Source organism: Leuresthes tenuis, unplaced genomic scaffold (genome assembly GCF_036924035.1).
Source record: "Leuresthes tenuis unplaced genomic scaffold, fLeuTen1.0.hap1 SCAF_24, whole genome shotgun sequence".
NCBI lineage: Eukaryota > Metazoa > Chordata > Actinopteri > Atheriniformes > Atherinopsidae > Leuresthes > Leuresthes tenuis.
Window position 1 is genome coordinate 9,574,547 of NW_027325378.1, and position 13,209 is coordinate 9,587,755.

At 42.0% G+C, this 13,209-nt stretch overlaps 1 protein-coding gene across 6 annotated transcripts; it reads right to left on the reverse strand.

The window, feature by feature from the left end:
- Nucleotides 1-418: 418 nt before the first annotated feature.
- Nucleotides 419-11,833, reverse strand: nsun6 (NOP2/Sun RNA methyltransferase 6). Of its 6 annotated transcripts, XM_072378701.1 has the most exons (12): nucleotides 11,773-11,833; nucleotides 6,540-6,656; nucleotides 5,818-5,973; nucleotides 5,645-5,736; nucleotides 5,444-5,550; nucleotides 5,180-5,333; nucleotides 4,626-4,707; nucleotides 4,353-4,472; nucleotides 3,782-3,926; nucleotides 3,554-3,699; nucleotides 1,373-1,498; nucleotides 419-1,287 (listed from the first exon to the last, which is right to left on the reverse strand). In XM_072378701.1, the coding sequence occupies exons 2-12, from the start codon at nucleotides 6,612-6,614 to the stop codon at nucleotides 1,108-1,110; spliced, it is 1,383 nt and encodes a 460-aa protein (XP_072234802.1). In that variant the 5' UTR covers nucleotides 6,615-6,656; nucleotides 11,773-11,833; the 3' UTR covers nucleotides 419-1,107. The 6 variants fall into 6 exon arrangements, with proteins under 6 accessions (XP_072234802.1, XP_072234800.1, XP_072234798.1 ...); XM_072378699.1 differs by lacking the exon at nucleotides 11,773-11,833 and having other exon boundaries at nucleotides 5,645-5,730; nucleotides 6,540-6,896; XM_072378697.1 differs by lacking the exon at nucleotides 11,773-11,833 and having other exon boundaries at nucleotides 6,540-6,896.
- Between the last annotated feature and the right edge of the window lie 1,376 nt (nucleotides 11,834-13,209).

Below are 13,209 nucleotides of genomic sequence, written 5' to 3' on the forward strand. Positions count from 1 at the left end.
GACAAACAGAGATGCAGCCGTTCGATAAGAGAGATTTTATGTTGGAACGGAGAAAAAAAAGCAGCCGTTTCAGTCAATAATACGATTCTGTACACGTTAAAATGCAGGTGGCAGAGGTGCACTGCGGACAGATGTGTGCACGGACTCAGGAGACAGACTGAGCAGAAGTCGGTGTAAATATCCTGAAAACTGCACCACACAAATATGTACACATTACCCAAAGAGGGCACAACACCTTAAAATAGCAAACTGTTACACTGGACCTATCAAATATTTGACACTTTTGCTTTAAAAACATGTTTTTATAACTGTATATCATCAACAAATCATTGTAGGTTTGTGTTAACATATAATTAATAATACTTTGGTTTTGAAGAAAAAAGTTCAATTTGATATGACCACACAGGATAAGCTTTTATTGTTAATAAATACAGCACAGTTCTAAAAATAATAAATAAAAACATTTGTTCTGGTACATTTGTGCTGTCTTAGACAGCACTGATTAAATATTCATGTTGAATTTACAAATGTTAAACAGAGGTTTTCTGTATTCAGACAACAGAGAGCGCTGACAGACATAAAGCTCCCTTTAAATGTGGTGTATTCTGAACAAATGGGACTTCCGTCTGGTGATGGCGGCAGACTCCAGTCAGAGACTCCAGTCAGAGACTCCAGTCAGAGACTGATCACACGTCCCGGTCGTCTCCAGCACCACTGAAGACTGTAAATTGTTAATACCTCTCACGACGTCTCCCTGCGCGTTACTTCCTGGTCTACACTCGCAGATCCAGCGAATCCGCTGTCACCATAGCAGCTGTGTCGTCACTGTTGTTATGGCGACACTAGCACTGCTGCATTTGCCAGCACTCATTCAGTCTCCATCCCTCCCTCCTCCCCCTCCGCCTCTCTCCTCCACTGTGTTTATAAAGCTTATCCGTATATGGCCCGCAGTTTTAGAGAGCAGCTGTTGAAAGGCAGATGTTGTAAACGGCAGTGAGCTCTTTGTCAACACGGCCCATCTAAGCACACACAGTGTCGTAATGTAAACACTATTGTTCCCGTTTTGTGCTCTCATGTCGGCACTGCGTGAGAAAACACGCCCTCGGGTCAGTTTTTCAGGAACTTGGCGATAAAAAAGCCGATGGTGTCCCCGTCGGCTCTGCAGGGGAGGGGGGTTGTAGTTTCTGTCTGGTCCCAGCTCAGCTCAGGACTGAACCGCTGGAGGAGGCGCAGCTGCTCTGCTGACAGGCCGGCTCCCAGCATGCCCTCTGAGCCGATGTGAGGATCCTGAGAAAGGCGGGAACAAGACTTAGTGATGTCACTTTGTTTCTCTGGGTGGAGTAATGAGCATGTACGTGTGGCGAAGGTGTACCTGAGGCTGCAGTGTGAGGCAGGGGAAGGTGTCGAGGGCCCAGGCCACCTGCTCCTCATTCTCAGCCAGAGTCACGGTGCAGGTGCTGTACACCAAAACCCCGCCTTTCTTCAACAAGTGCACCGCCTGCAGCAGCACAAACATGCACTTTTTAAATGAAAGCTGCTGCAGACAATGTTTTTATAGTTATGTGACACGGTGTGACATTTTCTGTTTGTAGTGATGAAGCTCTTCTAGGCTTTAAAGACCATCGCAGCGACTTTCAGCACATAATTTTGTTTTCCAAGTCTGCAACTTTCCTCTCCTGGTTCACTCACTAGTACTAACTGAGCCAGAGATGTTGCCAATGAAACTTAAAGCAAAATGAACGACAGTTTGAAAACACTCAAAAGTATCATTCTCAAAACTTTCACTGCTATTAAAAGCGTGTTATCAAGCATGGATTGGGCTCATTTTTGCCTTTCGTGGCCACTGTGGGGAAAACACCTTGAACTGCAGATCTACAAGTGTGTGTTTGTTGTTATACCTCCAGGGGGCAGTAGTGAGCCAAGTGCAGTTTTGTGCTTAAACAATAAAAGCAAAGAACACTGGAAAAAAAACACAGTGAAGCCCATTATAAGCCAATTTTCACCACTGTATCCAGCACAAAACGAAAAATAGGTGCAGCAATTCACTGGAACGAGTGCAAACGTAAAGGAAAATACAGTATTTTAGGCAGAATCAGGGTTTGTACAATTCCAATGACTCAACATTTGGTACGAGCAATTCTTCAGCAAAGCCTGAAACCTCTTCAATAAGCTTGAGAATCCCCTTGTTGCTGCAAAAAAATACTCTGTCTCTCGAACTGCATCATCTGTGAAGTTTTTCATAGATGCAACTAAAGAAATTGGAACAAATGATGCGTCTTTGTGACAGGCTGCTAGTAACAAAGTGCCTAAAGATACGATTGAAAACCGGCCCTTTGTGAGGTTGTCTGTTACGTGAAGACAAAACTCTGGTTGATCCCCTGTGTTAGGTGCTTTTTTTATTCTTAAATGATTCATAGACCTGTGTTAAGTGGCCTGCCAATTACAAATGTCCCAAGAAAAACTTTGAAAGACCTAGAATAAAGATTCAAATATAGCTTGGCTGCCTGGAAGAAAATATATTTTTATCAAGAGATTTTTTTTTATTTCTTATTTTTCCTTCACAGTGCAGAAAGTGGCTTCCATAGGTACAGTTTCTTGATTTTGTGCTCATTAGTATTTCCCACATTCACATTGCCCACCATCACGATACTTCCATGGTCTAAAATCTCATGTAAGGCAGCACCTTGTTTGCTGTTGGAGGTGCCAAAAATCAGCCGTCCTAAAAAGTTCACTGGAGCAGCAGAGCCCCCACACAGCAGGCAGGCAAAGTGAACATACTGTAGCACAGCATTGAGCAGCTAAAGAGTCTGATATTAACCCCTCAAGTGGAGACAAAAACTGTGCAAAAGGAGAAAGAATACTGCACTCCGATTCACCAGGCGATGATAATTTCCTAAAAACTCCACATGTTGCTCCATAACTACAGAATTTGATCAGTTGTGCATAGATTGTGTTGGTTTAGGTGGACAAAAAAAAGAGAAAAGAATCACAGGTCCAACTCTCACTTGTCACATAATTCAGAGTCTGGCAGCATGTATTGCACAGCAGCACATTTATCTTCAGAGGAGCCATCTTTCCTCAGAGTAACCTTGAGGAGCTTCTGTGGACACTGATGGAGAACTATGTGTTACCGGGATAAATGATTCCAGCTGTGATGAACTCCACCTAGAAGCCATCCTTTATGCAAAATATTCACCCCAAAAATCCTTCACATTTCACAGCGAGTAAGAGAGAAATCTATCACAGATTGTAGCCCTCTCTGAAAACCAGTACCAGAATGAGTTCACTTAAAAGTGTTTGAACTATTTTTTTTTCTGCCAATCACAGTTAAGAGACAGAAAAAAGAAACAATCTGAGGACTAACTTCTGTAAAAATCAGTCTGAGGTGGATTTTTTCCTTTAAGATGTGAATTGCAGCTTTGCATCTCATTGCAGTTTAACTGCCCAATGCTGCCACCTACAGGCCAAAAGTAGTTACTGTAACAGAAACAGTCAACAGGGTAAGACGTCGAGGTTTGTGATAAGTGTAATCTCTGGGTAAAGTAAAACCTACAGCCTGAAACAGCTTGCGTTGCAGCGGCGGGTAGGAGCAGATCTCTTTGAGGCTCCAGGTGTTGGCCATGTTGGGCCTCTGCCCAAGGCCGCTGCAGGGGGCGTCCAGCAGAACCCGGTCAAAACTCTCAGGGGGGAAAGGAGGCCCTGGAGTGTGTGCACCAACAGAGCTGTTAGTTATTCATTGTGTTCAGTCACAAAGAGCAGGACGACAGGTGCTGCGCGGTACCTTCGGTCTCCTGCGCTGGGTCAGTGCTCGCAGCCTGAGTGCTGTTGAAGCAGTAAGCTTTGATACTTTGCAAATGCAGCATTTGGGCGTTCTGACGAATGCGGTCGATCTTGTTTCGGATTCTGTCCAAGGCCACAACCTCTCCCTGTGTGGGGGAAAAAAAAAGAAAAAAGTTTACAAGGCAAGAAAAGCACCATTTAAGCAGGAGTGGAGGAGGCAATCAAACACTTTAAACTAGTAAAAGTACTAATATACAGTATAAATAAAAGGACCGTTTTAAATTAATTATGGAAAGTAAGGAGATAATAAAGTAGATAAATACACTGTACGTGCTGTACAGTTACCTTATGAATCTACCCGAGTATAAAACACGCAGTTTAACCTGAAGTGGGGGACGTAGGACGTAAACTGCAGATACAAACGTCTACATGATGCAATGAATCCAAAAACACAGCAGCAGAAGAGGCTTAAAACAGAGGGAAATTTCATGAAGTAACATCGCTGAGGCAACCAGATGGAGTCTCGTGCAACTTTTTCTTTTTTTCTCCCTGAAGTGAAACAACAGCAGTACCTGATCGCCCATGAGCGCAGCGATGTGGCAGGTCTTCCCTCCCGGTGCAGCACACATATCCAAGATTCGCTCTCCAGGCTGAGGCCCGAGCACGTGTCCCACAACCACAGAGGGGAGGTTCTGGGTGGTGATGTTTCCAGATCAGTTACAGGTAATAACAGATTCAGAATTTGCCATTTACAAGAGAGTGGATTCAATCAAAGTCCAACTCTGTCCAGGTCAATCAGCGGAACGGTTCACCATTCTGGCTTTAACAGAGTCCAATAGAAATACCTGCAGGAACGCCAGGCTGGGAAGAACGCCATCGAAGGAGGGACTCCGGTAAAGCGGCTCCACCATCCGAACCCCTACACCTCTGAAACCACACCATCAAACCGTTTGAGTTTACCAGTTAAAAAAATTCTGTGCTGCCGACATGAACCTTTGCTGTGGATCTGAGCATCAGGATCACATGTTTGTGAACCCTTGAGAATAAAATTGCAACTAAAAGCAAAAATATATGTTCCCTTCTTCATTCATCCTTCTTGGCACACACTGCACTCTCTCTTTGAAATGCATGGTGGCAAAAGTTGAAAGTTTTCAACGTGCTCAAGTCAAATTCCAAAGAGAGAATTCAGAAGACTCACGGTAACTCAGAGATTTCAGGATGACTCAAAACAAACAAACACGTGTGAAAATGAAGAGTATGACCCCGATCCAAAAGAGATGTTCAGCTCTGACTGACCCACAATAAGACATGAACTTTGAATTTAAGTAAACTCTTAAATGAAGGCATTCAGTCATTAGTTTATTCATTAATAAATGAAAAAAACTAAGTGTTTTAACACCTGACTGGTTCATCTGTGCAGAAGATGCTTGAGCGACCCATTTCAGCAACTCCATTTCCCACGAACACCTTGTTCCCCTGAAAGCTCGTGGCTCCTCGAGTACACCTGCCCTCCAGGTCAGAGAAGACGGACACTCTGTCCCCCACCTTCATGTCTGAGGACGTAAACGCAAAGCAAAGCCGACACAGTGACGAAAGAGCATCTGGTGCTGTGGATGAATACAGATAAATCCCTTGTGCCCCACAGCGTGACTTTGAGTCTTACATTTAGGGCTGGCGACGATCCCCGGGGCGAAGACATGAGCTCCTCTCAGTACGGCACTGCCACACTGAGCGCCCACCACCACCTCCGAGCTGAGCTGCGTCACCGCTCTGAGGACAGGACAGGAGGACACACACGTGCACGTGACTCGTAACCCTGTCCTTCTCTTTGCTGGAGTGGAAGCTCCCAGCATTCCTCACATACCTCGGGCCGTCCACAGGAAGAAGTAGCACGTCTGAAACTTGCGGGTGTGAAAGAATCTGAAACTCCTCCGCTGACGGGCCGCACATCTGCTGCTTCAACGACACACACTCAGTGACTCCAGTGAACACATCCCCGCTGCGGGGGGCGGCAACAAAGCGGTCCTCTTTGCTCACCTTCTTCAGCTCCTCTCGCAGCCTGTGCCTGACCTCTTCCAGGGGCGCCAGATGAGTGCTGGCTCGCACACACGTGTACGAAGGCGGGTGAGACAGACATGTAAGCAGCTTCTGGAAACGATGGTCAGCCTCCTGATGACCCACAGCCGCCAACACCTGAACGTATCAGAAGCCAAGACTGCTTACTGGATCGAGGTCAAAACGTGCATTTTTAAAGCAGCCAAACAGGTAAAAGCATGAAGAATGAGCAACAACAAAGGCTCAGTAACTATTGAATAATTATCTGTAACTTGAATTTAGGAAATCAAGTGTCATTTGTTTGTTGTTTTTTTTTTATTTATTGAAAAAACCTCCTTTCCCTGCAACACAAAAATCCCCCAAATGTATAAATACAGGGTTTATACAGAGATTTGTTTTATTCTAGCATCAGATTTTTATCTATTGACTCACTGTATGCTTTTTGATTTTATTGTCCTTCCTTATCACTATTATACCGACCAATTCACTTGTCTTTGTAGTATGAAAACACCAACAAACAGGCATTGTTTTGGTATTCCTCAGAGGCCGTGTTCTGGAATGCGACTCTTTTACGGTCAGAGGACTTTCAGCTTATGATGAGGGGACATAGCGTTGACAGAAAACATTATTCAACACTTCAACGAAAGCCTAAATTGACCTCAGAGGAGCAGTATTCACAAAATATCCTCCAACAAAGTTGTTACCTCCTTGTTCAAAAAGATGCTCCTGAGATACTCGGTCACATCAGGCTTCAGGGAGATTCTTGGGAATACCGACATCTTTTCCGTGTTCAGTGCGACTTCAGCCAGTCTGAAAAGAAGCTGCCGATCAAAGCAAAGTGTTAAAACTCCGAACTGAGCACGGATGAGGAGACGCCATCGGTCGGCAACTATTCTGGCGGATAAGCACAGAAAAATGAGGCTTGTTTGCTGTAGAATCATTTCTTTGGAGCACAAAATGAATCATTGCTGACATCAGTTTTTAAAACAAGCCCAAACTGAAGGAACAGTGACACAGTCGTGACTGATCCTGGTTTTTTCGGTTGGAACTTAGTGTAACAGTTTGTAATTCATTAGTTTTATACATTGTTTGCATCTTGTTCTTATTTGTGTACTTTAAAGAACATCCAGTCCATGGTTTGTTTATTTTCCTGCTTTATAAATCACCTTACAAAAGGACCTTGTACCTCTCATCGATCAACACGTCACTTTATAAAAAAAAATCTAACCTGTGGGCTGTCACCTTATATGCAATTATACAGGTGCGATTGAAGAAAACAAGACATGTTTAGTCCTTTTATTATCCTCTTTTATTTTTGTGAGCTGATAGCAAGAACAGAACATACAAGTGACTCCACACAATAGAAATACTGACAGAAGTTCTAATAATGAAAAGTACAAAATGTTCAGAGATCTTCAATGCATCTTTAAAAGCAGTCCAGCAATGGCTGATTTATTATTCTCCTGTGCAACAATCAAATCCCAATTACATCTTTAATTAAATAAATCTTTCATTCGTTGAAACGCAGCAAAAGAAAAAAAAGAAAAACAGATTCATGGGTGATCCCTCACCTTTTAACACAACCCAACCAGTAGGTTAACATGAGTGCAATTCAGAAAGGCACAATGTATACAAAGAAAATAGAAAAGGCAAAACTTTCAGTAGTAAAGTCCATGAATTACACTTTTTCTTCAGGCACTGTGCGAGGGACCCTTTCACACATCCCAAACTGATTTATCGGCTCAGAGCCTCTCTTCTATACAAAGATTATCTGGGGTATCCGCTGTTAGTTGATAATTACAAACTAGCCTCAGTGTTATCATATTAAGCTTCAAACTAACAGCCAAATCTCCTATGGTAGTTTTAACCAAGTTTTCCCCCAAATGACTACATCAAACACTGTTTAAACATTCAAAGCTCAAGTTCAGCTGCTCGCTGAGCTCCAGTGAATACCTTTTAGAAATCATTAATGAACAAAAAGCGGTTGTGAGACAATAATTGTTAAAGCTTTCATTTATCATCAAGGATGCAGGTGAACCACTTCAAGCACACACCAAGGGCTGCGTTTGGTCTGTTGCTGCCATTGAAGCGCAAACTTCCAGAGGATTTCATATACTCCACGTTTCATGTGGAGGCCTGGTACGTTTGAAGATCAGTCCAGGGGTCATCCATCTTTTAAAGAAGTCGCTTTTACAGCCAGAAAAGTTGGACGTACAGGACTGCAATGCTTACAAAAGTCCCAATACCTGACCCAGTGGCGAGGCTATTCCCACCGGCGTTGCCAGCCCCACCTGCGCCGCCAGCCCCACCTGCGCTGCCAGCCCCACCTGCGCTGCCAGCCCCACCTGCGCTGCCAGCCTCACCGAGGCTGCCAGTCTCACCGGCCTTGCACTGTGGAATGACAGACCACTTGCTGTCTATACCGCATGTCACGATAGATGACCCCACCATTTTGAATCCTTTGTTACATTCGAACTTTAAAAAAGCGTCCTTCATATGTGGAGGCCGAGAACCCTCGCTCACTATGCCATTTATAATCTGGAGATCTTTACACTCAACCCGAACGCATTTTGGAGGAGCAGGGCGGAAACTTTCGTCTTCGGTACATCTTAACACTTTTGATCCATTGAGAGTGTAGTCGCCCTCACATGAGTATCTCACGACTTGATCGTATTCGTAGCTTTCCTTCTTAGGCTCGTAATTGGCATTTGCAACTGTTGGTGGAGAAAGGCAACTGACCACTTCGCACGTAGGCGCCCTGCCAAGCCACCCTTCTTTACCACAAGTCAGCACTCTATTTCCAATCAAATTGAAGCCTTTATTACAAGTGATCACAGCGTTGTGACCCAACTCAGTCCCGTTGGGATAGTCCGTATTTCCATTTTCCACTTCGGGTGAAACAGGGCCACAGTTATTCTGCGCTGTAACGGTAACGCCCAGGCTCAGCAGAATGAAGACGATGGCACCCATGACTAGATCTGGGCCGCTGATGAAGGACAACAACAACCTCTCCGATGCTGCGGCGTATAATGTCCCTTTCTCTGGTAGGTTCGACCAGAAAAAGAAAAGATTCGGACGTGTCAAACCTCTGGGAAAAAGCGCGAGGAATCGCAAAAGAGGAAGCTGATTGGACTCTCTTGACAAACGCAACCGTGAGCTCAGGCAAGTGTGTCAACACCACGCGACGGTTAGGTCATATCCGGTATGACGTACCTGGAAAAAACATTTCACATAGTTTTCCTGTCCCCCGCCCGTCATTATCGATGCTTCCTTAACATTAGTCACAGCACTTTATGAAACTATTTGTGAAGGGTTCGGCAGGGCGGACGCGTCGGTGCATGTGTCGAGCTCCGAGAACGTCGCTAAAGAAAGCCAGGCTGTGTCAGGAAAACCTCGCTTAAACTAACACAATCTCCCAATTAAGCCTCAAGTCCTTCCACGAAGACGTTTCAGCTGCATCTAATCGAGGCTAATTCAAGCGAGGCTTACACAGCCTGGCAATGTGCGAGTGCCCGAGGAAAGTGTGGCTTTTAATAGAATTACGGCATTTATTATGTCAAAATCACTTGCAGTCATACCATCCTCTGCTACTGTCACTCTTTCAATTCAAATGTATTCCAGACAAAATTTTAATGAATTTGGTTAATCTTTTAAATAGTTCTGTTAGGTATGTTTAAAGTATATTCTGGATGACTGAATCCACTTTCATTAACAGCACTCTCCCATGAGTTAAAATATTCTCACTGAAAGTTAAAGTTCTTTTGTTGTTGTTTTCTTTTTATGCAAAACAGGTTGAAAATGGATATTTTACTAATTGTTTTACTTAAACATTTGTCCGCAATATTCTGAATTAAAGTTCATGTATTATTATGGATTTCTAAAATCTCCCATTTTCTAATATTCAAATGTAGCCCCGATGCATCTGAGAACAGGGATACAGCTTTGAATGCATCAGGTATCTAATCAGCGTCCTTTGAAAACAATGCCCTATCATCTGCTAACTGTTTAATAACCAACAAAGTGGCCATAATATTTAAAGGTCTGATATTATCATTATTTTTAATGATGTGTTGTGCTAACAGCTCAGTTCCCAATATGAAAAGAAATAAGGCTAATTGGGTCTCCCTGCCAAATACCTCTTTTGGCACCAAATTGCCTTGTAGATGCTGAATGAAGTAAGAGGGCACTTGTTATATGTTCATACAAAATTGAGACAATATTTAAAGATTTGGAGGCGTTTGTTTAAACTTGTCAAAAGCTTTAAAGAAAACTATAAATAATGCTTGTTCAGGCAAACTGCAGTTTTAAGCCTTTTTGGAAGTGCCTCCATATTTCATGTCTGCATTCTCTCCTGACAAACTGGATGATGACTCGCCTTGTATAATTGTAAGTTCTTTCTTTCCAACACGGAGATCACTGGTATCTTCCTTTTCTTTCTCTCTCAGGCCTTTCACAAGAAGATTCCACCTCCTTTTGTATCTTTCCTGTTCCACGCATTGCTCCTTTGGCACTGCTATTCTTTCAGTCAGTTTGCAAACTTGATGCTCTGGCTCAACTGGTTTTTTTTTTCTGGTTATCAGTTCCCTCTTTGCTCCAGTAACTTGGCTCCAGTTTTCCACCATTTTCCTATTAAGTTTCTTGGATATCAAATCTTTCCGCTAACTTATTGACCGCTTCTAATATTGTCTTATTGGTTGCGACATCCTCATGTGGTTCTTTGTCTTCACCTGGTCTGTTCTTTTTTTTTTTTCGTGTTTTGTGCCTTATCTGGAGTAGTTGTTGGCGCTCCGCGTTTGTTAATCTTCAGTCTTGTCACTGACTAACATACTTTTATGAAATAATAATACCCATATACCTTTTTTGGGAAGATAAATTGACTTACAGACTTAGTTCTTGAGTGAGAAATGACGCTTAATCCCATTCTTGACGATCTGTTGAGGGAGCAAATGAGGAGCTGTGCAGCTGTCTTGCTGCTCAGAGCATCATCTTGCCGGAAGTCCCGTACTTTGTCGGTTTGGGTCGGAAGTACATACATCGAGGAACCCGAGGACGCAGTACGTTTCAGCATTTTACATGGAAAGTAGAGGAACTAACATCTCAACAGATTGGATTCAGGAAAGGTAGAGTAACCATAGACCCGGTTATTTGTTTGGAAACCGAAGTAAAGAAAGCACAAGTTAATAAAAAAAAAAAAGCTGTCTTTTTTGTGTCAAAAAAGCAGTTGATGTGGTCTGGAGGGAGAGATTGATTAATTCAATATGATGGGTGCCATAACCCTAACCCATAAATACTCACAAGAAAAAGAAAGGTTAAAGAGGGGAATCAGACAGAATGGAGTGGAAGAAATGAGTCTCAATACACCACTGGGGAAGGGAATCTGTTTCAGTATTTAAAGGAAACGATAAAAGGAATGATAAAAGGGATTTAGTAGTTAGAGCATTGAAGTTAATTGTTTCCTCATATATACAAAAATATAAATGTATCTTTATTTAAATAGACACATATATATTAATTTTTGCAAGGTAAGCAATTCTTGTTCACACTCCAATATATGTTGGTAATGGACCTTAAAGCTGGTTGCAATCCGCAAATAAAGTGAAGAAGTAGACGCAGTACGGTTATTTTGCATTTTTTGACAGCAGTGTAGTTGATTTATGTCCAAACAAAACTCGGCTATCATTTAACTTCACCTTTATCTCCATAATGATATTGTCAATAAAATGTCAGCAACTGCCTGTTTGTGTTTTAGACACATTCCAATTAATAATCAATATTTGTAATATATCTGAAAACGTCAAAGCCTAATTCTAAATAGACTTTAACTACATGCATTGACCTTATACTTGAAGTTTAAACAACTACAGTACTACCTAAAATTATTCAGGTACACAGTTCCATACACAAAAAAATTGTAATACTTCGAAAATCAGAACTTACAGTGCTATCTTTATTTCGTCTGAAGTGTTGTTTCCTCTGGCATGCAGCGCTGCTACTTCCGCGTACGTCACTGGCAGGGTCACATGTAACATGATGAATTCACAAATCAAGGATTTGTTTTCTTCAAAATGCAGGAATTAAAAAACACAAAATTGTTATCAATTTACATGAAGACAATTAAAAAACGTTTATAAAAAAAATACAAAAAACAAAATCAATAGCAAAAGCACCAAAACAATGACAGCATTTTTAAAATGAGTAAAACATGCTGTCAGTAGCTAATTAACGATTAATCAGTGTCACTTTTTGTTGTCTTCAAATAGAACAAAAACGCAGAAGATTAAAAAATTATTATTAAATAAAAGTTTTCAAACAGAATAGCGAAAACGTCAAACGAACTTGTTCAACGTCATCACGTAACCGGAAGATAGTGATCAGTCGGGGTTACTTTACAACTCTACCCATAGACATATATACATAGACGCCGCATTGACTGCTGCCGCTCACTCGAGGGGCGTGCCCATGGGGCGGCCATCCTGATACAGTACCACTTGCTCCTACAGTACATTACATCTATGGAGGAATGGTGTTTCTACACAATAAAACTGATCATAAATCAGTTGTCAAGCTATTTTCACGAGGTTTGTTTGTCAAACGTCAGATATGACAGACATACATGGATAGAACGAAACGAATCCAGAAAACGTTCAGGTGTATTCAGGGCTTTATTTAAAGAACCTATATAAAATATTCAAATTAGTATTTCCATTTTACCCGAGTAGCATTCAAGCCTGTCTTTCAGCTCTTCATTCATGAGGTTTTTCTTCCTCAGATTCTCGAGAATAATTTTTTTCGCCCTTCGCTCCCGGAGCATGATATTATTCTTCTCACGCTCCAGACTCTCCACTCTCGCCAGATCTTCACTAAGTCTGGCCTTTAAAACAGTGGGAGAAGCAGGCAACAAAATAACTGGGTCAGATAAAGCATCTCTATTAGGTCAGGTAGGTCTGGTACATTAGATACACGCCTAAAACAACACACACACGTTGTTTATCACATCCAAATAACACTACGAAGACGGTGGTTGGCTTGCTCGTGTCACTAAAAAACTGGCCAATTATACTCTGTCGAGTGTAAGTACTTAAAAACTTAAGATTTATCCAGCTTGTTCTTGGGCTTCCAATTAAATAATAAATAAAGAAATAATAATAATAAATACTTTAACTTGGGCTTGCAATTAAATAATCGGGCTAACAGGGACTAAACACACTACAGTATATTTTAATGTGTCCTCATGTATATTTCAGTGTGTCTAAAATGAGTGGCAGAGAGCAAATGTGACACAGGTTTTAATATGACCAGGGCCTTGATGCTCTCATGTGTTTGAAAAATATTACATGCAAATACTCACAACATTAGAATGTTTGGAATTAGAAT

What these genes read in the sequence shown, in the direction of transcription:
- nsun6 (XM_072378697.1), bottom strand. Translation starts at nt 6,776, where the DNA reads ATGATTCTACAGCAAACAAGCCTCATTTTTCTGTGCTTATCCGCCAGA. An exon ending in CTGCGCTCATGGGCGATCAG is followed by an intron (nt 3,927 to 4,352) that starts GTACTGCTGTTG and finishes TCCCCCACACAG; the next exon opens with GGAGAGGTTGTGGCCTTGGA. An exon ending in GCCTCACACTGCAGCCTCAG is followed by an intron (nt 1,288 to 1,372) that starts GTACACCTTCGC and finishes CGCCTTTCTCAG; the next exon opens with GATCCTCACATCGGCTCAGA.